A 23,946-nucleotide genomic window follows, 5' to 3' on the forward strand; every position below is an offset into this window, starting at 1 on the left:
GCATGGACAAGAGAAGGACAAACTAATAGCAGCATGTGAGCGGTGGGTTGCCCTTACCGTCATTACTGGTACGCTGATCAAGTCTGTTCATGCATGTGCCAGACGTGCCCTGTGCATGAGTCAGATGTGCGCTGCACACGCATGCACAATCCACCACCCCTGTGACAACCAGCTGCTTGTTGGGGCTCGCACAGGCACTGCATGCTGTGTGTGCGTGTGCAGTGTGCCTTTTGGCATAAATACAGCTATAGAGCGTGGGTGGGTGGGTGAGCCAAATGAGCCACAGTAGGCTCTCAGCTGCTCCAGGCCATTACCAGTATGGCCGTACCAGTCCGAACCGGGAGCAACCCACCACTGCAGCCGCTCAATCCACTTTATTCCTGGATTCTTGGAGCCATTCTATTACAGTATATATGGGCATCCAGAATCTGGGGAGAATCTACATCTCACTTGGCCTCACACAAAGAAGACAAGTCTTGGGTGAGAAGCCTCATCTCTGGAAATGATAGAAAATATCTGTAACTTGGGTGGTAGATAGAATATAGAATAACAGAGTTGGAAGGGACCGTGGAGGTCTTCTAGTCAACCCTCTGCTTAGGCAGGAAACCCTACACCACTTCAGACAAATGGTTTTCTAATCTCTTCTTGGTAAACTTCCAATGTTGGAGCATTCATAACTTCTGGAGGCAAATTGTTCTAACTGTCAGGAGATTTCTCTTTAGGTTGCTTCTCTCTTTGATTAGTTTCCACCCATTGCTTCTTGTCCTGCCCTCGGGTGCTTTGGAGAATAGCTTGACTCCCTCTTCTTTGTGGCAACCCCTGAGATATTGGAAGACTGCTATCATGTCTCTCCTGGTCCTCCTCTTCACTAGGCTAGCCATATCCAATTCCAGCAACTGTTCTTTATGTGGTTGTGAGAAGCCGGCAGGAAATTGCATCTTCTAACAAAGGTGAGATTTAGTTAATGTCAATAACTGGGATGGCTTTAGAACCACACTGCTTAGCATTGGAAATTCCAGTCCCAGCTGCCATATATGCAGAGGACTACCTGGCTGTCATTTGAAAGCTCAAGTCAAAAGTTGCAATTTGCATTAGGATCCCTTGATCAGTTTATCGCTCTGTTGGTGTCCCTTCTTGACGTCTTCAAGCCCATATTTGGAAAACAGGTTGCCCCTTTTCTCCCCCCCACCCGTGGTGCTTTGTTCTCCGAGCTTGCTGTTTAGCTTCCGAACATTTTGTCACCAGGTTAGGTGACATCCTCAGCTGGACTTCGGTCAAAGCTGGTCAGGCTGTTCGCATGGTTTTATGTTTTCACGGTACATCAACGTGTGATTCCCTTTGGGTATATTATATCACCTAGCAAGAGCCAAGTGAGAAACAGATAATCCTTTTCCTATCCCATCTGCAGCTGAAGCATGCTCCAAAGATTTCAGCTTGGCTGGCTCTAAGGAAAAAGATATGGCACAGACCAGTGGTGGGTTCCCGATCCTGTTGCAACTGGTACGCTGCGATGGAGCCGGGCATCCACCACATGCATGTGCTCTGTGCACACATGTGCGCCCACTGAGCTACAACACTCCGGTTGCTCGACAGAGTGTCGCGCAGGTGCCGTGCACTGCATGCACATGCACAAATGGCCTGGTTGGCTCAAATACAAGTAAGGAATGTGGGCGGGCAGCTGGGCCCACCAAAGCACCGTTCCGGTACGGTGCCTGCTGCTTTCAGCAGGCACCAGTAAGCCCGTATTGGAGCATACCTTCCGGAACCCACTACTGGCACAGCCTCCCCCATTTAGGTGAATCCACATTATGCTCAGGCACTGCCTCACTAACCGGGGGGGGGGGATAATGTGGGACATCACACAACAGCGTGAGAAGGCATCTATGAAACTATCATATGAGCAATCCTATAACCTAACTGGCTAAAACCAAAGAGATTTGATATACGGCTCTTCCCCATGACTCAATGGTCATGTTCTCTCCCATGCATCTGTAGTGGACAGGCTGTCCCTTGCGGCCAATTCCATTCGCCTCCGTCCTCGGTTGAAGAAGCCAGAGGCCTGGTGTCCTCATTTCCCTTGCAGGGAAGGCTGCCTTCCTCTCTCCTTTCCCCACATCAGCAGCTGATGGGAGAACCATCTGCCGATCCCAGGAGTGCCATTATTGGTCCTGAGGTTCAGCTAGGATTTAGCTACAGTATCTCTCAGTCGCCAGTTCTCTGAGTCTGCAGATCTGTTGCCAAAGTTGAAGAAGATGGGAGGCAAAGGAAGAGAAGAGATGTTTCCCCATCCAGGCCTTTGAGCTGCTCCTTTGCTTGAGGAGGCAGATGAGTCCAAGAGAGGACAGCCTGAATAATAGCTGGCAGATCTGAGAGAGGCATTGTGTGAGTCATCTCCCTCTCTCTCCCTCTCTCTTTCAGAATGCAACATATCAATTTTTGTTTAAGGTACTTTTGAACATGGGTTTATTCCTTTCATGGAATACAGTAAATTTTGGTTCAAAAGCAGCTCCACCCCCACAAAAGCCAACATGTGTGCAGGGGTTCCTTTATCATATAGACGCACATCTGGCAGGTGAAATAGAGGAAGGTTTTGCCCAGGGGTGGGTTCCTGTACTGGTTGGTACCGGTTTGCTTTGCTTGCTCACTCGCGCACCGTGCATTGCTCATGCATGCACAGTTGACTGTAATTTGTTCTACACATGCGCAGAAACATGCCAGTAACAGTAGAAGCGACCGGTTTGGGGGCATGGCCAGCCATATGACCCATGCCAAATCACCACTACCAATTTGGCCAAACCGGACCAAACTAGGAGCAACCCATCTCTGGTTCTGCTCTATCCCTCTCCCTCTCTCCTTCCCTCTCTCTCTTTCTCCCCTCCATCTCTCCCTTCCTCTCCCTCCTTCTTTCCCTCTCTTTCTTTCTCCCCTCCCTCTCTCCATTTGTCCCCCTCCCTCTCCCTCTCTTTCTCCCCTCCCCCTCTCCCTTCCTCTCCCTTGCTCCTTCATCCTTCCTTCCCCACTCTCTTCCTCTCCCTCCTTCCTTCCCCCCTCTCTCCTTCTCTGTCTCCCTGTACCCCTCTTCCTCCCTCCCACTCTCTCTTTCTCCCCTCCCTTCATCTCCCTTGCTCCCTCTCCATGCTTCCTTCTGTGCTCTCTCCCTGCTCCCTCCCTCTTTCTCCCCTCCCTCTCCCGCTTTCTCCCCTCCCTCTCTCTCTTCCTCTTCCTTGCTCCCTCTTCATCCTTCCTTCCCCCCTCTCTCCCTCTCTCTCCTTGTTCCACTCTCCCTCCTTCCCTCTTTCCCCGCTCTCTCCCTCCTTCTACTTCATTGCACAGGCTATCACCCGTATACACAAAGCTGGCAACATGCAAGCTTGCCAATGGCAATGAGATGTACAGCCTAATTTGAAAGAATGGCTCTTCTTTTGCCCAAAGCTGAATAGTCCCAGGGGATGCTGGGCAGGGACCAGAGGGAGAGAGATACTATGTAGGTTTTGGACTGACCTTCCTGCCTTGGGAATCAACTGACTTCACCGTGGACAAATGGTTGGTGAAATGTCTCAAGATGAACCCATCTGTCTAGGCATCCACAGCTACTCACAATGATGCCCAAAAGATGGAATGTGCATGGTGACATCACAGGCGAGCTCCGGTCTTTCTAAGGTGTGTTACAACATTGCATTCCTAAGAAGAGGAGTTGGCAGTGCATACTATATTGCTTGCCCCCCCTCCCTTCTTCACCGACACCTGTGCCCCACGGTGTAATTTCAGCTTACTGGTTGCTTAAAGGAAAAGAAGAGCCCCTTTAACAAAATAACTGCTTAGGACAACTTTCAACTCCTCTGGGGTTGGGGCACAGAAAGAATGCAAGATTTTGATCGAGAATAAAGATTGCCAGGGCAATGTCCTTTCCTTAATTAAAAGAAAATGGGGAACGGTCTTCAGGGATTAGTCCCAATCAATGCTAGTTAGTCTCCGAAAGATTGGAAGTGACACCAGATTGAACCAAATAGGCTTCTAATAAAGAAGCTCTGCAGAAAAAACCCCACAACTGAATTTAAAAAAGCCTCCCCCATTGGTTTGAATAGGAGAGGACTGGAGCATCAAAATACCCCAAACTGACTGACTCAGGGACCAAACAACCTGATGATTTCCAGCTATTTTGGACTCTAGCTCCAGGCAAGATGGGGAATGATAGACAACGTAGGAGCTAAATACCTGTGCTAATTAAAAATGAGATTTGGGTTAGGAGAAGCTCTTTGACTGAGGATAATGCAAGTGGGTTATTGAGCACTTCAGTGCAGGCAGGAGGGAAGTCTGCCAGAAGAATGGCTGGCTCAAAACCCAGCTCTCCAGTCTAGCACAAGACATCCTGATCCGGGAAGCTCATAAATCAAGCGGGGGAGTGATAAATAACTTGTTGCTTGTTGGATCCAACTAGCAGCTGCATGTAAACTGAGAAGCAGGGAGAGGGAAGGAAGGGACCCATCCCAAAATCCTAGCGTATTTTTCCCACGTTAAATGATTGAGCCTAAAAGTAAACATGGTGAAAGAGTTTGCTCACCAAACACACACACACAAATGGAATGGAATGGAATGGAATAGAATAGAATAGAATAGTAGAGTTGGAAGGGACCTTGGAGGTCTTCTAGTCCAACCCCCTGCCTAGGCAAGAAGCCCTTACACCACATCAGACAAAGGGTTATCCAGCATCTTCTTAAAAACTTTCCGTGTTGGAGAATTCAACCTCCTGGAGGCAAGTTGTTCCACTGATTAATTGTTCTGTCAGGAAATTTCTCCTTAGTTCTAGGTTGCTTCCCTTCTTGATTAGTTTCCACCTATTGCTTCTTGTCCTGCCCTCAGGTGCTTTGGAGAATAGCTTGACTCCCTCTTCTTTGTGGCGGCCCCTGAGATATTGGAACACTGCTATCATGTGTGCGTGTGTGCATGTGTGTATGTATGTATGTGTGTGTGTATACACATATATACATACACATACACACACATATATAAATAAATAAATGAGAGAACCCATAAAACAGGACATTTCCCCCCACTCACAACAGTGGATAGCTAGAAGTCCGTAAAGATGAAGTGAGCCACTGAGAGAACAGGGACCTCAGAATGGGTGGGGTCCCAGGTTCCCTGTGGGCAGGGCTGGGCTTGTGAAAGGAATTTGGGGAATTTTGTTTTGTCTTGAAGTTGCACCAGAGGCTGATGATTGTTTCCATCTGGTTTTGCCCATAAAAGGATGGGAAAGCTCTGTAATTTATTGTCAGCCATCACAGTTGGCCTGGCATCCTTGGATTCTCTACCTGTAAAAAGAGGCTCAGTGCTTCACGTGGCCCTTTGGGACAAGTGGGCAGAGACCTTCCTTTCACACCTGGCATCGAAAGGTATACTGCTTCTGTAAAGGAAGGCTCCATCTAGCTGCCGCGGCTAATCTGTTAGGAGTCTTTGAATAACTCTCCAATTTGAAGCCCCTTTAGGGCATAAAGCAGTGATGGCTAACCTTTTTGTCCTCATGTGCCGAAATGGCACGCCCTTGAGTGACACCACACGCTCGCATGCTCACACCCATAATGCAATGCACCCCACCCCCTGCGCATGTGCATGCGCTCCCCTCACGCATGCAACCCCCTCCCACTATCCCCCCATGTATGAACGTCCTGTTTTGGGCCTAGCAGACCTCCCTGAAGCCTCCTGGAACCAAAAAAAAAGGACCTGCGGGGAGGAGTACCACACCCCCCATACTCCCCCGCCCCCCTCACATGCGCACACATCTCCCGCATGCATGGCAGACATTCGAAAATCAGCAGGCCAGCGGGAGGCGCAGGCGCATGTCCGGTAGATCTGAGCTGGGCAACGGCTCGCGTGCCCGTAGAGAGGGCTCCGTTTGCCACCTGTGGCACATATGTCATAGATTCGCCATCACGGGCATAAGGCAATCAGTTCTCCTTTGCTTGTCCCAAATAACTTTCCTTTGGTGCTTCTGAGCTGCAGGGGGCACCCTCACTGGGCTACCCCACCTTAGATGGGAGGTGGCGCAGTGGTTAAATGCAGCACTGCAGGCTACTTCAGCTGACTGCAGTTCTGCAGTTCGGCTGTTCAAATCTCACCGGCTCAAGGTTGGCTCAGCCTTCCATCCTTCGGAGGTGGGTAAAATGAGGACCCGGATTGTTGGGGCAATATGCTGACTTTGTAAACCGCTTAGAGAGGGCTGAAAGCCCTATGAAGCGGTATATAAGTCTAACTGCTATTGCTATTAGATGACCCAAATTGCACCCGACGTTTGGGGTTTGCATAACAGGATAAGCATTTGGCTGGCTAGCATGTAGGCGGCATGCCTGGGGACAACCCTGAGATGACCCCAGATGCCAGCAGCCGGACAGGGATGTCCCAGGACAGGAAAGGCACGTCCAGCGGCTTGGCTCTGGGCAAACCATTATCACCCCTCCCCTCCCGCCCCTTCTCTAGGCGGGGAAGCCTTGGGAGGTTGGGGCTTTGGAGAGCAAAGCAAGGGAAGCTCGGGATGGGGCATCAGGCGAGGGCGAGGGACAGCGCGAGAGGATCAGGACTTTACCCCGGGCGTAGAGGTTGGAGAAGTCGGTCTCCGTCTTCTGGAAGCGGCCTTCCTTCTCGCTGTTCTCGCAAGCCAGCAGGTTGCGGGTGCTCTGCCTTTCCTTGAGCGCGCTCACCAGCCGGCTCTTGTCTTCCAAGCTGTTGTTCCTCTGCAGGAAGCCTGCGGGGTTAGGACAAGGGGGAGAGGTCAGCAGAGATGCCTCGAGGGCGCTTCCCATGGTCGACCCGAGCCACAGCGGCTGCACCCCTGGAAAGGAGTCCCCCAGCCGTTCCCACCGGCCCGGACGCCTCTCTCTCTCTCTCTCCACCACCCCCCCCCACAGCTGTTCAGGAGATGGATTTATAGAGGGAGGGAAGGCGCCCGCAGGGAGGAGAACTCGGACATCCCCCTGGCAGGAGAAAGGCAAGGGCGGGAAGGGGGGAGGAAAGAGCATCGGAACCCCCCCCCCGCTGCCTTTTCGCCTTTGGCTTGGGGCAATGGTGGATTAAGGCTCACTGGTGCCCTAAGCACTGACAAATCTGGGTGCCTCCCTCCTTTGGACATACTGTACAAATCTCCATTGGTTTTCTTTTTCTTTCTCAACTTTCTGGTGCCCCCTGGGCCTGGTGCTCTAACCACGTGCTTAGTCTGGCTTAATGGTTAGTACATCACTGGCTTGGGGTCATCGTTGGTCAGAAAAGTGGGCATTCGGGACGAGGTGGGAGACTGAAATGGGGCGGGGGGCTTCCGGGCAATTTTCGAGGAAGGCGGTCATAGAGCAAATGATTTGGGAAAACAAGGAAGAGACCCTCCTCCCCGACCACCCGGGAGATTCTGGAGGGCGCAAAACCCAATAAATATACGCAAGATGAACAGATGAACGTTGGCAATTAAAGAGAAGGAAGAATCGGAGTATTATAAGATATGGGGATGTTTGTATCACTGGATAGAAAATGAACAGAGACAAAAAGAAACAGAAAATTGATTAATTGGAGGGGGACGTAGAATTATAAGGGAGGAGTTAATAAGGGAGGAGTAAATGTAAAGACAAGATAAAAATAGATTTAAAATGATGTAACTGTTAAATATGATGACACAAAGACTGCACCCAGATGACCCACTGTAAGATTAATGATGTAAGAGTGAGAGGTGGTGGAAACATATATACATATATACATACATACATACATACATACACACACACACACACACATACACACACACACACACACGCAGGATGAGGGGGGAGGGCTTTTCCTCCAGATGTGGTTGAACTACAATTCCAGAAGTCCACCCAGCCTATCAAAAAGCGAAGGGCATTAGGTTTGTAGTTGGGTCACGTCAGAAAGCCACCGGTGGCTCATCCCTCTTTCAAGGGAAGCTCAGAATGGCCCTCTGTACACCTGGCGTCGTACGGATGCCAACCGTTCTGTGTTTTGAGTGACGTAATCCCAAACCTCAGCCTGCAGCCTCTCGGTCCCCAAATACACGAGACTGCTGCTATTTATAATCCCGTCCTATAAGAATGATTCATCACAATCACAGACACGTTCAACCGAACGGAATCCAGTGCCCCAGGCTGAACACAGAGAAGCATGCCGAAAAGATACGCCAACATTCTAAGTAAGGCAAATACTCCCCCCCACAAAAGGTTGATCTAATTAAAATCGAAAGATATTCTCTTTGCATATTTGTGTTCTATATCTGATCATCCACCAGACCGCGACGAAGCCCCCGGAGAAAGAGGGGGAGGGAGGCAAACAGTTCAAAGCTAGATGCACCTATACCCGAGAGCGTCTTTCCAATAACAGAGTTGGAAGGGTCCTTGGAGGTCTTCTAGTCCAACCCCCACGGCGATGTGCAGGAAAACCAATGAAACCAGGCACCAGAATTAATTGCCCAGCCTCTTTTTAAAAACCCCAATAGAAGGAGGTCCCACAATCTCCACATCTAGAACCTTTTGTCCTGCTGGACAGATCTTACAGTGAGGAAGGATCCCCCCCCCCCTTATCTAATGTCCTCGGAACTCGTCCTAGTTAAGAAGGTCGGAGAGAGGGACGAGCCAAGTGGAGCAATTCGTTTATTTAGGGGCGGTGGCACTCGTCACTGTCACCGAAATCTTTCAATCTTTGCATGCCAGCAAGAACGGAACTCTGGCACCCTTGGCCTCACCTCGTCCTTTTCTCGCAAGGCTTTTCGCATGGGGTTCGTTTCATTTCGGGGGAAAAACGGGTGCTCCATTACCACAACGGTGCAAGCTAAGCGTCCCCGTCCCCAAAACAGCCTTATCCAATCTGGCCGTCATTATTTTGTCAAGCCGGGAAGGACCAGGAAGATCGAAAGCAAAGCGGGACCATCTAGTCAGCCTTTAGAGATTGGGGCTTCCATACCCCTCATGTTGAAGGGGATGCTGGGAGGCTCCCAAAGGTTAAACGGAAGGCCGAGCTTAGGGTTTAAAGCGCTTCGCCGCCTTGCTGAGAAGGCAATAGCAATAGCAGTTAGACTTATATACCGCTTCATAGGGCTTTCAGCCCTCTCTAAGCGGTTTACAGAGTCAGCATATTGCCCCCAACAACAATCCGGGTCCTCATTTTACCCACCTCGGAAGGATGGAAGGCTGAGTCAACCCTGAGCCGGTGAGATTTGAACAGCCGAACTGCCGAACTGCAGTCAGCTGAAGTAGCCTGCAGTGCTGCATTTAACCACTGCGCCACCTTGGCTCTCTGAGATGACACTTTCTTCACAGGAGGGCATCTATTAGCGAGGAGAGGCTCCCAGGATTCGAAGGAAGGAAGAAAGGAAGGAAGGGAGGGAGGGAAGGAGAAAAGGAGGAAGGTAAGAAGAAAGGCCCTTCGAATCAGTGTTAATTCTTCCTTTCCTCTTCCTTCCTTTCTTTGTTTGTTTTTCCTTCAAGTAAGTGTTGATCTACGCTTGCTTGCTTCCTTTTTTCCTTCCCTTTCTTCTTCTCTATCCCTCCCTCCTTCCGTCCCTTCCTTTCTTCCTCCCTCCCTCCGTCTCTCTCCCTCTCCCTCTCTCTTTCTCTCTCGTCTAGTGACTGGCCCAAGGCAACTCAGATGGCATCCTGCCTAAGGAGAAGTTTCTCCTTTCTTTCTCCCTCCCTCCGTCTCTCTCTCCCTCCCCCTCTCCCTCTCTCTTTCTCTCTCGTCTAGTGGCTGGCCCAAGGCAACTCAGATGGCATCCTGCCTAAGGAGAAGTTTCTCCTTTCTTCCTCCCTCCCTCCGTCTATCTCTCCCTCCCCCTCTCCCTCTCTCTTTCTCTCTCGTCTAGTGGCTGGCCCAAGGCAACTCAGATGGCATCCTGCCTAAGGAGAAGTTTCTCCTTTCTTCCTCCCTCCCTCCGTCTCTCTCTCCCTCCCCCTCTCCCTCTCTCTTTCTCTCTCGTCTAGTGGCTGGCCCAAGGCAACTCAGATGGCATCCTGCCTAAGGAGAAGTCTCTGCTTTTCTTGGAATAAATTCGACGCCCCTTCTCCAACCTATCCTCCCCCCACTCTACCCACCCATGTGTTGAATCTTCAAAGCCAGCGGAGCTTTTGCCTAGATAGGGCCTGCAATTCCAACACAGCCGCGAAAGGAGCTTTGGAAGGTGGAGGGTGTGTGTGAGAGAAATTCGCTAAACATGAAATCTCTCTTTACTTCTAAGGGAAAACTGTGACAACAACCTGGAAGATGCTTTGAAGCCTTTGAAATTGCGGATGTTGCGGGAGGGAGTTTTTGAAATGCGAAATGAAGGCAGCTCTTGGAGAGGGAACTCTTTCTCACCTGGACTGGAGGGCGAAGAAATTGGCCGAAGTAATATAGGATAAATCAATGGGGGGGGGAGCGCAGCCCTCTTTCCCCGCGAGCTCACATAGCGCCCGTCTTCGAGCCCCCCCACCCCCAAGGGAGATAAAGGGGCGGAGGAAGGGAGGCGCCTCCACTCACTCTTTCCCTCCCCGCGAAACTCGGAGAAGCGAAAGGAAGGAGAGGTGTGGTCCTTAGAAGCGATCCAGTGGTGCTAAGGCAAGGCTCCTGTTCTGAATCAGTTTTCTCCCCCCGTGGTGATGCTACGAAGATTGTGGTTTTTCTACCAGCTGGGGGAGCTGATGTAGGAGAAGAGCAGGCAGAGCTGAGGGGCGGAGTCATCCGTTTTAGAGTCCTTGAGTTCCCATAAGCGCTCCAAGTCCAACTCCTTCTGAGTTCTGCTGGCCCTTCTCGGGTGGCAATTTAGTGTTGAACTTTAGCTACCCAGTTTCTTGCTTCTAGCCTTGACTGAGTCTTCTACACTGCTGCAATCTTTACCAATGGCTTCTGAGTCTTTGCACTTGACAGCTGTGCTGGCAGTATGGTGGCCATTATCCAGTTTTCTTGAAAAAAATAAGGTAAAGGTAAAGGTTCCCCTCGCACATACGGGCTAGTCGTTTCCGACTCTAGGGGGCGGTGCTCATCTCCATTTCAAAGCCGAACAGCCACCGCTGTCCAAAGACGTCTCCATGGTCATGTGGTGATCCAGGTTAATCTATCACTTCGAGCTCCGGAGTTTTGCTTATTCAAAACACTGACTTCTCCCCAAGGTTGTGAGGACCCAGAGTTCAGTTCTTGTCTCTTTAAGTGATTCTGTGCCACCATCCAAATAAGCAGCTTGTGAGCTGGGCCAGGTTGGGAGGGAGTGGCCAGGTTTTTCAATCACTGACTGTTCCAAAATCCTGCCGGTTATATTTCATGGTTATTGAGTTCTGTGGCTTTTCAGTCTTTGGTGGGCAAATTTAAGACTAATCAGGCCAAATTCTCTCAGTTATGGGGTTCAGGCTTTCCAGGCTATAATTTTATAAACTGGCTTTAGCACCTGAGGGTAGGACAAGAAGCAATGGATGGAAATTAATCAAGGAGAGAAGCAACTTAGAACTGAGGAGAAATTTCCTGACAGTTAGAACAATTAATCAGTGGAGCAACTTGCCTTCAGAAGTTATGAATGCTCCAACACTGGAAGTTTTTAAAGAGGATGTTGGATATCCATTTGTCTGAAGTGGTGTAGGGTTTCCTGTCTAAGCAGGGGGTTGGACTTGAAGACTTCCAATGTCCCTTCCAACTCTGTTATTCTATTCTATTCTATTCTATTCTTCAATATATAAAGTCAGCCAATAGTGGCTTACTTGTGGACAACTATTTAACCAAAGCCAGTAAGGTCTACTAGTTAAGGTGAGTGGTGAGATTCATTTTTTTTTACTATTGGTTCTCTGGATGTGGCTTGGTGTGCGTGGCTTGGTGTGCGTGGCAGGCGAAGGATACTGTAAAACTTCATTCCCTCCCCACTCCAGGGGAAAGTTACTGCAAAATCCCCATTCCCTCCCAATCAGCTGCAACTTCTAGTCCAACCCCCTGCTTAGACAGCTGGGAGGCAGAGAATAGATGTGGGTGGGGCCAGTCAGAGGTAGTATTTACTGGTTCTCCGAACTACTCAAAATTTCCACTACCGATTCTCCAGAACTGATCAGAACCTGCTGAATGCCACCTCTGGAAGGTGCTGAAATAGATCACCTTCTATGCTGTCTTGAACTTGTAGATAAAAGGTAGAATATCAATCTGATATCATAATATAACAAAATTGGAATTAGTGTAATGTGTGAAATCAGTTAATAGCTAGGCTCAAACTATAAGCTTAATCAAGCTTAAGTTGGTTTATTTGGGGTTTGTGTGCTCTCTGAACTTAACCAGCCCTGATTTATTTCATAAAACTGGTTAGGAAACCTGGGTGAGTTACATGGCCATTGAATAAGCAAACCAAACTGGACCTTTTCCATTCAAACCCTAAGCATTAATCACAAATTTTAGCTTCTTTATTATTATTTTAAAAGATGTACAAATACAGATGTTCAACACATCATCTGCGATTGAAATTTCACCAAATGTGTTGTATGCCATCTTAGAGATTATTATTTATTAGATGTGACCTTCATTAGATGTGAAGGAAAAGCTAAGCAGGTCTTCGCTTTGAAACAATATCTCCCTAAAGAATGTTAAAATAGGATATGAATTGAACAACAATTAAACTTTTAAAATGGTTTAAAACATCAATTTATGAGTCTTGCCAATGCCCACCTCTTATTCTCCAGATCCCACCAGCTTTAGCCGAGAGAACCTTTGGTCATAGCTACTGAGATTAATGTCCCGGAAATAATACACAGTCTACCCCAGAGCTAAGCAGGTCCACACTGAAACCTAGAAAGCAAATCACTTTCACTCTTGTTGCCTTCCACTCATCAGCAAACCAGCCCCTGATAGCCACAAAACTAACCTTGCCTTGGCTCAGAAGTTAAGTAAGGGATTACTTGGATGGGAGACCACTAGGAAATGCCAGATCTGACAACAAGACATGGATATCAAAAACATCCCAGAAGATAAAAGGGGGCAACCACTTCAGCATTGTGAGCAAAATCCAAACAAAACCTTACATGGATGAACTTGACTTGAAAGAGATTTTAATCTCATTTTATTTCCTAGGAATGTTAGATATGCAAGAGATCAAAATATGAGGCTACTTAATTTGACTTTTCTACCTTTCTTGGCCAGATTAACTGGCAACCATCACTGAACTATCTTGGTAATTATTTCCTTTCTAGAAACTAGATAAACACAGATTTTGAAAGAAAAGTGACTTAAAAGAAACCTAGGGACTTTGCCTGCAGCCAATTAGGGCTGCCCTCCACTCCTTATTTAAAGGTGAACCTAGTTATTCTCATTCTAAAAACTGAGTCAGGCTTCTATGAAGATGATATATCAGGAAATCTTCCACTAATACATTAACCAAGTGGTTGCATCTTCATGAGGTTAAAGTAATAAGTACAGATTAGGCAATTACTTTACAATAGATTGTCTATTTCTTTCCTTTCCTGGAGGGTAATGAGGTTTGATTGGCTTTGTCTCTGCAAAGCATTTTTTTCTAAAAAAAAAAAAGCGAGGAAAGCCAATTGTATTCAAAGCAGGTTTTAAAGGACTTGGGGCCAAAAAGGAAATAATATTAGCTAATGAGATGCATATTTATAAAATGGCAACTTCTCTCTATGTATAAATTGAGAAAGGGAGAAATTCTCTCTGTGTGGCTCATTTGTTTTAGTTTCAAATGCTGAGCCTTATGAAATAAAAAGGGGGAGAAAATTACCCATGATTGAAAAGGAAGTTTTCAGTTTGAAATACAAGACAATGCCTCTTTTGGATTATAGGGTGGGATTGCTGAGAAGACTGGAACAAAACGCAGGGAAGGAAAAGGACTTCCTGGCTCCATTTGATGGCATAGAGCAGTGTTTCTCAACCTTGGCAACTTGAAGATGTCCGGACTTCAACTCCCAGAATTCCCCAGCCAACGAATGCTGGCTGGGGAATTCTGGGAGTTGAAGTCCGGACATCTTCAAGTTGCCAAGGTTGAGAAACACTGGCATAGAGATTCCTTTATTCAGATATACATATTTTGGGGCTGTCTTTTTCAAAGTGCAAGCATTTGTATCCTTCATGAACAGCAGGTATTCTTAAAGCCAGTGGAATGAATTTCTGAGTCACTATATTTAGACAATGTTTTTATTAGGCCATGAGGTTTACAAAAGAATTGCAAGCATTTAAGTTTCTGAGAACTCAGGGGGGGGGGGAGAAGAGGGGGCTGTAATAGCAAGGTGGCATCTGCATCAAAGTGAAATCTTAGATGGATTGCTGGGAGAATCTGCAAATAAGTAATTTGGGTCTCTTGGAGGTTTTCACACAAAATGCTAACTCCAAAAGCCAGATTTTAAAATACAGTTGTTTCAGCCATGAAAGTTACATCAGAACAAATAAACAGGCCAGATTATGACTTAAATGACACACAAAAAATGATAGGTATAGATAGTGGCCGGGATCCCCAAACATGTTAAACCACAAACTACTCAATCCTATTATCATTCAGTCTAGTATGTCATGCAAACCTAAAGTATAACATATCTAGTTTTATACTGTTTTCCTTATGAATAATTGGGAAACATTCATTCTATGCCTTACTTTTGGGCTAGGATTTTCCCAAAGACCAATCACTCAGCAGGGGTAATGCCAAGACTCATCAGTTCTGAAAACCATATATTGCAAAACAGAAATTCTGAGCAGATGCAAAATATTTTCACCTCATCACTATTATATAATCATAGATGCCAAATGCCAACGAGACAAGTTTAGAGCAAAAGCACTAATTTCTGACAGGTCTCTGACCGATTAAGTTAGGTCCTCGTATTTGAGACATTAAGCCTCCGTTTTTAGAAACCTGACAAAAGAACTTCTTTCTATCAGGATCCCAAACAGATTTACTTGTTCAATTTCTTTTTCCGAACAGCTTGAATTTATGTTGGATGATCTCATCTTGATTTATTGCAGCAGACCTGAGCCCAATTGCATTCTAACAGTCAAGGTAAATGTTACAAAACCTCAGGGAACTACCAGAAACCTAAATTTCTTTATGGAATCTCATATGGAATTCCATACTCTCTAAAGTTTCATTGGACAAAGCCTATGCTACTACCTAAGGGAGAGCATGGCCAATTAGGGAAGCCATGCAGATGATCTATACTTGATTACTTTCTAATCAAGTATAGATAATAAATTACAGGTCAGCTCTGATTTATCGCAAATAAAAAGAGATTTTCCTAGTCACTGACACATTTGAACAGAAATCAAAATGGACATTTTTTTTTTTTGTTGGTGTGGAAAAAATGCCTAGTGGGGAATTTGGTTCTTTTCTCTCTTTGGGGAAGAACAAAAACGGGTCAAAAAAGAAAGCGGAAGCATCCAAGCCCAATTAAAAAAGAATCAGGGTTATGGATAAATACCGTTCACATCAAAAGAGGGACATTAAACCGTTGCGTTTCTTCATGCTGATAATTACCCAGCCTTTCCTGGTTTCTTATGGAGGTGATATTTAATCACTCAAGGGAAACTAACCAGTTAGTACAAATTTAAACCTATTTAATTTGGGTTATTTGCATTTTGAACACCCTTCCCTTCTTTTTGTTAAGATTACCTCAAACAATCCCAAAGGTATTTGAATAACAGATTTGTTTTTCGGGTTGAGCTTTGATTAGTTTTTATTATTAAGTTTAATTATGATGTTCCGAGTGATTTAAACCTCCGCTGAACCACAAAGCTCATAGCCTTTGACAGCTATCATCCAGCTAAAATATTGCTCGGCCTCCTAGGGTTGATTTACGAGTGAGGAAACAATTTCCTTGCTCTTTATTTAGAAGGGAACCGCATAATCGCTCACTCTGCTTTCCTTATGCGTTTATTTAATGTATAATAAGTAAATTCAGCGTATCTATTTCCTCCATTAAAAATCCAGGTAGGCTCGATGTATTTAGAAAGCAAGCTCGTTTTAAAAAAAAGTAAATTGGATTATTCTCAGCCACGTTCAATGCCAACCGAATGTGCTCGTACTTTGATAGAACCGTCTCAATTCTGTAAATCGCTGCTGAGAAAGGACCCCGCTGGATTCAATCACAGCTCAGCGAACAGGTTTGAATCCAAAGTGACGGGCAGCCCTCAGGTGACCCGCATCTCGGTCCCAGATCCAGACGACTGAAATCCACCGAAACGGGGTGCGTTTGCACAGCTAGAATTCCTCTAGAATTCCATTTTCCCAGACGTTTCTCTGTCTCTCTCTCCTTTCCTGCTAAGAGGACAATAACCTGCCAAGCTTCTAGTTCTCAAGACGGACATTATTTATGTACTGTATCACTCGGTGGGGAAAAAAAGCAACTTAAAAACAATAACCCGGAAGCTGAAAAAACAAGACTAAGATTCTAGTTAGGTAACTTCGTTAGAGTGCATCGAATAGTAGTTTTAAACCAGATGAAGATCACAGGCTGAAAAACATCCATCAACCCCTGCAGTAAATTGAGAAACAAACAAATTGCACTAAGCGCTCCCTCCGGTTCTTGAACAGTCTACCACTTTATCTCTCCCTCCCTCTTCCAAAAGGAAAAAAGAAAAGAAGAAAAGAAAAGATAACGGGGATGGGTGTTTCTTGAACTAAAAGTTTTGGATCCTCCATGCGGATTTTTGGTAGTAGTCTGCATTTTGCCAGAACTGCCTTGAATTCAGTTCTAGGCGCCTTCAGAATTGGAGCGTGGGTTTTTGCAAAGCCGAAGACCGAGAGGGCAGCTCGGGGACTTCAGGGTTGAATATCCTCGTGAAAGCAGCCCTGGCTCCTCGCTTGCCTTGAGGTGTCGTCCCCACCGACCTTCAAGCAGGTTCTCTGGCGCACCAATGGGCTGGAAAGGCGCCCCCCCCCTCAATTTTGACTTGAAGGTTTTGGAAGGAAGACCCAACTTTAAAAAAAAAACACTATCCATCTGCGCATCTCAGCTGCTTGAGGTTTTGGCGGCCTTTAGGTGGGCCATTTGCAAGTTCCCTTTCCACAGCCCATTCTCTTCTGCACTGGTCGGTGTCGCCTTCTTCTGGAGTTTTCGAAATAGGTCGCAGGGCGAGCAACAAATCCAATCCAACCACGGGTCACTCGAGGACCGCCGGTGGATCTGGCAGAGGCCCAGGAGTGGGCGCCCTTGTTTAATCTTAAAAACACGAGTCTTCTTTCGTCGTGTTGTTGTTGTTAGTTGCGAAGTCGTGTCCGACCCCATGGACAACGTTCCTCCAGGCCTTCCTGTCTTCTGCCATCCTCTGGAGTCCATTTAAACTCACGCTGGACTCCATCCAGCCACCTCATTCTCTCTCGTCCCCTTTTGTCGTGAGAACTGGCCATTTTCCGCCCAACTTTCCCCTCGACAACAGGCCAATGGCGCCCGGCCTCGTTCCGAGAGGCCTTGTGCCAGATCGCTCTCCCAGAAGCCGCCACCTGCCTTTGTCTGGAGAGCCATCTATTCATCCTTCACAGCTCAGATGAGCTGGAGATCCGGCTGTTGAAGGCGGGTATCTAATCCAGATTGAAAGAAGCTTCTTGGTGCCCATGCCTCCTGGACAGCGCTTGTATTCTTTCTATTCAGCCGACCCTCTTCCCAAGCAGGCAGGGCGCGCCGAAGTGGGACCCCAGCAGCTTCTTTGGCTCGGAGAAGGAACTGCTGTCTTAGAAACTCTTGTAGGTAGCAATCCGAATCAGCCGGATCAACGGAATCTCCCTTTACCTTCTTCTGCCGAGCTGGATTAAAATATGGAAAAATGCTGGGAGTGGGGCGGACCCTCGAGCCCTCTCTTGAAGGGCCTGGCAGGAAAACGGTCTAAAGTCTACACAGGGCTGTTCGTGAAAGGGAAAGAGGCTGAAGGGCACCGGCGGTTCCCGAGTCCAAATGAGCTCCGCTGGTTTCTTCTCCCTCCTTCGAACCCTCTGATCCAGATCTTGAGAGCTAGGCTCGTGTTTAGGAGCCTTAAAACCTCTTGGTTTCCCCAGAAACAAATAAGGCCTAACCCAGCAGGCGAATTTATGGAAGTATCCGAATGAGAACCGCCCCTAGTTAGGTTCCACAAAATGCAGTCGGGATGAATTCCGAGCAGATACCGGGGAGGTTCCGAGGGGCTATATAATTGACATTGTGAGATGAAGATAACAGGGGTCTGCCTCGCTAGCCTCCCCTCCTTTGCGCTGGCAGGAAGGAGGAGGCCTTCGAGCGAAACTTAGGCCCAGGAGATGCCTTGGAGTCCTCTCCGGGTCCTCCAACTGTAACCGATGCAATCTGATGGTATCCATCTATTCCGCTCCCATTCCTGCCTTCCGGGCAGCCGGGACGCCAGTCCCTATCTCCGGGCGCAGCAGCCTGAACGAATGGCTCTTTAATCAGGCCCTCGTTAATCTTCCTCCCGCAGGAGGTCTGTATTTCCCCCCGCCGATAAGGTTGAAAACGGTTTAGCCAGAGAACTGCGCCAGAATGCCCAACCACCGCCCTGGCCCTTCCCAGCTCCCGCCGCCTCTGCCACACACCCCCTTCCCACTTCACGGATGGGCCATTCGGAAGCTTCTTGGTGGGGACCGGACCTTGGGAGTTGCGATGGAAAACCAGCAACGGGAGCCGGGATTGTGTCCTCGAAATATCCACCTCTGTAAACCCAAACCCCCAGGGCAGCTAATTGCCACATCTAAGGCGTGCGCACACACCTTTCTGCCTGCAAACCAGTTTTCCACTTGTTTCTTCCGGTCTCTCTGTTTCTCTCTCTCTCTCTCTGTCCCTCTCTCTGAGCCGAGGTGGAGCAGTGGTTAAGGTGCAGCACCGCAGGCTACTTCAGCTGACTGCAGTTCTGCAGTTCAGCTGTTCAAATCTCACCGGCTCAGGGTTGACTCAGCCTTCCATCCTTCCGAGGTGGGTAAAATGAGGACCCGGATTGTTGTTGGGGGCAATATGCTGACTCTGTAAACCGCTTAGAGAGGGCTGAAAGCCCTATGAAGCGGTATATAAGTCTAACTGCTATTGCTATTGCTATTGCTCTCTGCCTCTCTCTCTCTCTCTCTCTCCCTCTCACACACACACACACACACACACACACACACACACACACAAACTCTCTCTCTCTCTCTCTCTCTCTCTCTCTCTCACACACACACACACACACATATTGTCTCTCACGATTCCCATTTCTGCTCTGCATAAGCACCTCCCGCACCCCCGGCTTCCTACCCACCGATCTCCCCTCGCGACCAGTGCAATTTCTGTTCCTAACCCCCCCTCCCCTCGGGCTTTCTGGCTACTAGGAAAGCCCCTTTGCTTGCACCGCCGCGAGTCAATCGCCTTCGAATCGATTGTACGGGAAAATCGTTCGCCGGGTGCATATTTTTCGCTGACGTTGACCAGTAGGTGGCGCAAGAATTTACATCCCAGCGCCCGATTCCGACCCAGGAGGAAAAGCAAATGGGATTCTCCTCCTATCCCCCCTCCCCCCTCCCCTTCTAAAAGAAGAGCCTAGCTAGCGGCTGCCTTGTTAAACTTCTCCGTGGGAGGAGGGAGGAGGAGCCCCTCTTGGCAGCTTCATTCCGCCTCTGCCTCGTCTCAAAATAAAAGAAGGTAGCCTACTTTCCTTGCCAACCAACCGAGTTCCTTTCAGGCCTCCCGGAATTTTTTTTAAAATGAAAGATTAACAGCTGTGTGAGTGATTACAGACTCAAGATAATGTATAAGAGAGGAAGCGGCGGGTCTAGTTGGGGTGTGTGTAGGTGTGGGTGAGGGGGAGTTGGGTGAAAAAAGTGTGGGTTTTTTTTTTGCCTCTTTTTACTTACCGCATATCTTGAGCCCGATTTTCTTCGTGCAGCCATGAGCTACACCACACCAGGTGTCATAGGCTAAAAGGGAATAGAAACAACAACAAAAATTACTACCTACAGAAGCGGGTGGATGCCTCACGTGCTGCATTGCCATTCTTATCTGGCAGGTTAAGCAAATCTACACGCGAGATTTCACAAAAGCAGAATATTTAGAAAACGGGTGATCTACTAGGTGTGGAAAAAAGTCTAACGATTCAAGGTTCTTTTTTTTGATGGAGTGCCGATATAGTGGACATCAGTGGCATACAAATCTAATTCATCTCTGCTTCCTCTATATCCCCCCCCCACCGTGAATTAAGACGATCTTAATCATCCATGTAAATAGAGCGCTAATAGCTTTTTATACGGTGTCCTGGGATTGAAGCTACGTAAGGCATCAGCTCTTGGCGTGACTTGCGTGGGAGAGCAGCTGTTTTGTTTTTCTCCACTTTATTTCTTTGCTAACCACGCTTTAAGCTCAGCAATACTGGGAGCGGGAGCGGAGGAGGCGGTGATGGGTGGCTTGATTGACGGACACGTGTGTGGACAAGCGGCAGCCTAGTGGCTTCAAGGCTCAGTGGCCAAAGAGGGTCCTATCAGGAAGAAACAGGCAGCTGGGAGAGATCCGATCTCCTAATAATTTACTGGCAGGCTTCCATGAAAGTGGCAGCTTAAAATAAACTAGCATGAAATGGGGGTCATGGAAGAGTTCAAGAATTAATTGGGTGAACAATAGTATTTGACTAGATGATCAGACTTGCATGACTAGGTTGCAGCCGACGAACGAGTCAGGGTGGCACATTAAAAGGCCTCTCACGTCCGCTTGCTCCCCCTTTTCGAGACACCTTTCATCCGGCCTACTCTCTTCACCCCCTCCCACCGGCCTTCTTCCTCTGCCCCACTCCAGGCAGCTGAAGCGCGCATTGCGCTGTCCATTCCCGGAGGTGCTGAAAGCAAGGGAGGAGCTGATGGCCTTCATGCAGCCCACTTCCTTCTTCTTCTTCTTCTTTTTTAATGGGAATCACGACTTTGTCAGGAAGGTGGGCCGTACACAACAGCAAGGGTAGCTTAACCAGTAGGAAAAAATAAATAAAGATGTATTCTGCTAGGAATTGATGCCTCCTACTGCTTTCAATTTTCCAGTATCTCATCCAGTACCAGGATTAAAAAGTGAAGGAAAAATGACAAGAGAATGACAAGCAAACGACCCAAAACTAGATTAAAAGAATATGCAAAGGACATGCAACTGATATGAGTGCGGAAAAAGATTACTGATGCCTTGAAAACTTCGTTGGGCCGAAAGACTGTCCAATAAATAAAAGTATAAAAAGGCCACGAGGTTAGTGAGATGTTACTTTTACTAAATCCATGTGGCTTTCAGATGAGTATTTGTGATGTTGTCATATGAACCACAAACCAGGATCCTAAAAGGAAGCGAATGATGAGATTAAAATGTACAGTATTATTTTATTACACCACTTAAGATTTGAAGAGAGATCCAGATAGATCTTACATGACATTGGGAAGTTTTCCCCAAATAAATTTAAGGCAAGAGCCACTTAAAACAATATTGCAAAGGTGTCATGGAAAATTTTTGAATGTGTTTGACCTTCGTAACTCAATTGTAACCTACCCTAGTCTTGAAGGACTTCACACACTTTGAGAATGGTTACTAAATGACACTACTGGCTCATATTTCCATGTAAGTCTGATAGGTTCCACAATTTCAAAACAGCATTTAAGAAAATAGGAACAGTTGGAACAACCATTCTCCTTATTACTTCTTGGGAACTGAACAGAAAGGGGCGGAGCTCTGAAGGGAAAGCCCTGGACTTTGGCTCCACCCACCCTCTGCCTTCAGTCCCCGCTTTTGCTTTCAATGCCCAGAAGCTTTCCTTGTTCTTTGGATCACCTATAGGGGCAGCACCGGATGGGCAAAGACGAAGAGCCGCCTGTTGCAGCCTTCTCCAACCTGGTGCCCGCCAGATGCACTGGGCTCCAACATCAGGATTCCCAGGCCTGGGAATTGAACTTCATCTAGGAGGCATCATCTTTGGGCGGACTGATCTAGACAATTGACGGGCTTACAGAAAAAGAGTGTATCTGGAAGAGGGAAGTCTTCTGAAAACTGGAGAGAGGATAGAAAAATAGATAGGAAAAAGGAAAGGCGAAGGAAACAAGTTAGACCGGAGAGAAAGGGAAACAGGGGGTGGGGTGGGGGTGGGAACCCCATACCCAAATCAGACGGTTGGGTGATATAGCAGAGATGACACTGAACCGCGATAGACAAACGAGGGTTGCTGACGAAGACGGCTGGGGAGGGGTGAAGGGGCTGTCAGGGACCAAAGGCAATGGTGTGTGTGTGTGTGTGTGTGTGTGTGTGTGTGTGTGTGTGTGTGTGTGTGTGTGTGTGTGAATAAAAGAGGAGACTGGAGTGGCCAAGAAGGACACCGGGAGGGCGAAACGGGGGCGGGGAGGGGAGCCAAAAGGGAAGCGCGGGCACAAGGATGATGGCAGGCAATGAGAACAGCTCTGACAGGACTGGAAAACAGCCTCGCTCCCCGCCCGAGGCAGCCGGAGAGGCGAGGTGGGGACACGTCAAAGAGAGGGGGGCAATAAAATAACCCTCGCTCCTTCCCTCCCACCCACCCGCGGCAACCCTCCACGCGCCTTCCCCGCCGGACCTCGGAGGCAGCCGAAGGAGCGCCCGCCAGCCGTCGGGAAACAATAGAGGGAATGGCTGCGGGAGCGCGGGCAGGAATTGCGCGCCCGGCACAATTGCCAGCGCTGGGGGCGCCTAGCAGGAGGCGCATTCCTTTGAATGGCGGGAAGGCGGCGGGCAGTCTTGCCGAGGGGAACCGCGAACACACACACACACACACACACACACACACACACACACACACACACACACACGCCCCTCTTCCTTTTGTCAAGGCCAGGAAGAGAGCCAAGCAAGGCGCAATATGAACAAGCACCCCCCAACCCGGCGTGCCGTTTGCTCATTTTAGGAGTTGGGCAGCTTTACAGCCCGGTGGGGGGAGAAAAGGCAGAGAAGTCCACCGTAAAGGAACGGTTTTTGTTTGGTTGCCTCCCCCTCCCCACCCCGCCCCATTCTCCCCTTGCAATCGCCGCTGTTATTCACAGCGACGTCTGGGCGTTCATGCTTCATAACCCCGAGAGCCCTTCTAGGGCAAACGCCATTCCCTGCTTGGCGGGGTTCGCCAGGCTTCGTTTCCTTCCAATTCGAGCACCCTCCCCGCCCCCCTCTTTGTCTCCGGCGACCATGTCAATTCCAGCCTGATTCCAGCTTGGTTTCTTCTATGGGAGCTGGGTGGCTGTCTGAACGCGCTATAGTCAATCGTTGGGTAGCTCCTTCCTTCTTTTTTCCCTTCCTTTTTTCCTTTTTTCCTTCCTTCTTTCCTTCCTTCCTCCCTCTCTCCCTCCCTCTTTTCCTTTCCTTTCCTTTCTTTCTCTCTCTCTCCCTCCCTCCCTTCCCGCCACCTGCAGCATCACTCGCTTGTCACTGGCACCTGCCAATCTCCTCTCCAATTCGGGGCAGCGAGCAATTCTGCCCTGACCTGCCTTTCCGAGCGGCCCCAGGAAGGGCTGCCGAAGCGGAAGAAAACGGGGAAGGACGCTTTGAGAGCCGAGGCGTCCACAAAGGGCCACGAGCGTTTGCAGAACCCTTTCCTCTACCATCAAGTCAATGGCGGGGGGTGAGGGTGGGAGGTGGCGGCGACACCACATATTCCACCTTCCCCTCGCCGTTCGTTAGGAATAGCATCAGGTCTCTTTGTTTTCGAGCAGAAAGAAAACTACGCACTACCCACCCACCCCCCAATCCCCATAAACTCATTTTCGGCATCCTCTCGGTTTTAGCGGAGTGGGCGGGGGGGGGGTCTAAGAAGGCTTCCATGTTGGTCTTTTTTGGGGGTGGGAGCGGGGTTCGTGCTTCTCTGCTGTCTTTCTGGAAGCCCTTGCTTTCAAGGAAGGCGCATGCAGGGCCGAGGTTTGCAAACGAAAACCCGAGACCTACTTGTGGGTCGTAAATTAGTTGGGTTGGGATCCTGAGCGGTGTTGGAGGAGGAGGGATCCGAGGTGGCCATGAGGTCCAGAGGCACAGCCCTTGGGTCCCA

The 23,946-nt window shown here is 48.4% G+C and overlaps 1 protein-coding gene across 1 annotated transcript in view; it reads right to left on the reverse strand.

Moving 5' to 3' along the window:
* The window catches only part of GAD1 (glutamate decarboxylase 1), a 62,371-nt gene extending 38,425 nt beyond the window's left edge, over positions 1 to 23,946 (reverse strand). The window contains exons 1-3 of the mRNA XM_032220996.1: positions 23,847 to 23,946; positions 19,784 to 19,846; positions 6,581 to 6,739 (exon numbers count right to left, since the gene is read on the reverse strand). Of these exons, the coding sequence (XP_032076887.1) occupies positions 6,581 to 6,739; positions 19,784 to 19,846; positions 23,847 to 23,916 (292 nt within the window). The 5' untranslated portion in view covers positions 23,917 to 23,946. The remainder of the gene's footprint in view (positions 1 to 6,580; positions 6,740 to 19,783; positions 19,847 to 23,846) is intronic.

Source organism: Thamnophis elegans, chromosome 1, assembly GCF_009769535.1.
Source record: "Thamnophis elegans isolate rThaEle1 chromosome 1, rThaEle1.pri, whole genome shotgun sequence".
Taxonomy (NCBI): domain Eukaryota; kingdom Metazoa; phylum Chordata; class Lepidosauria; order Squamata; family Colubridae; genus Thamnophis; species Thamnophis elegans.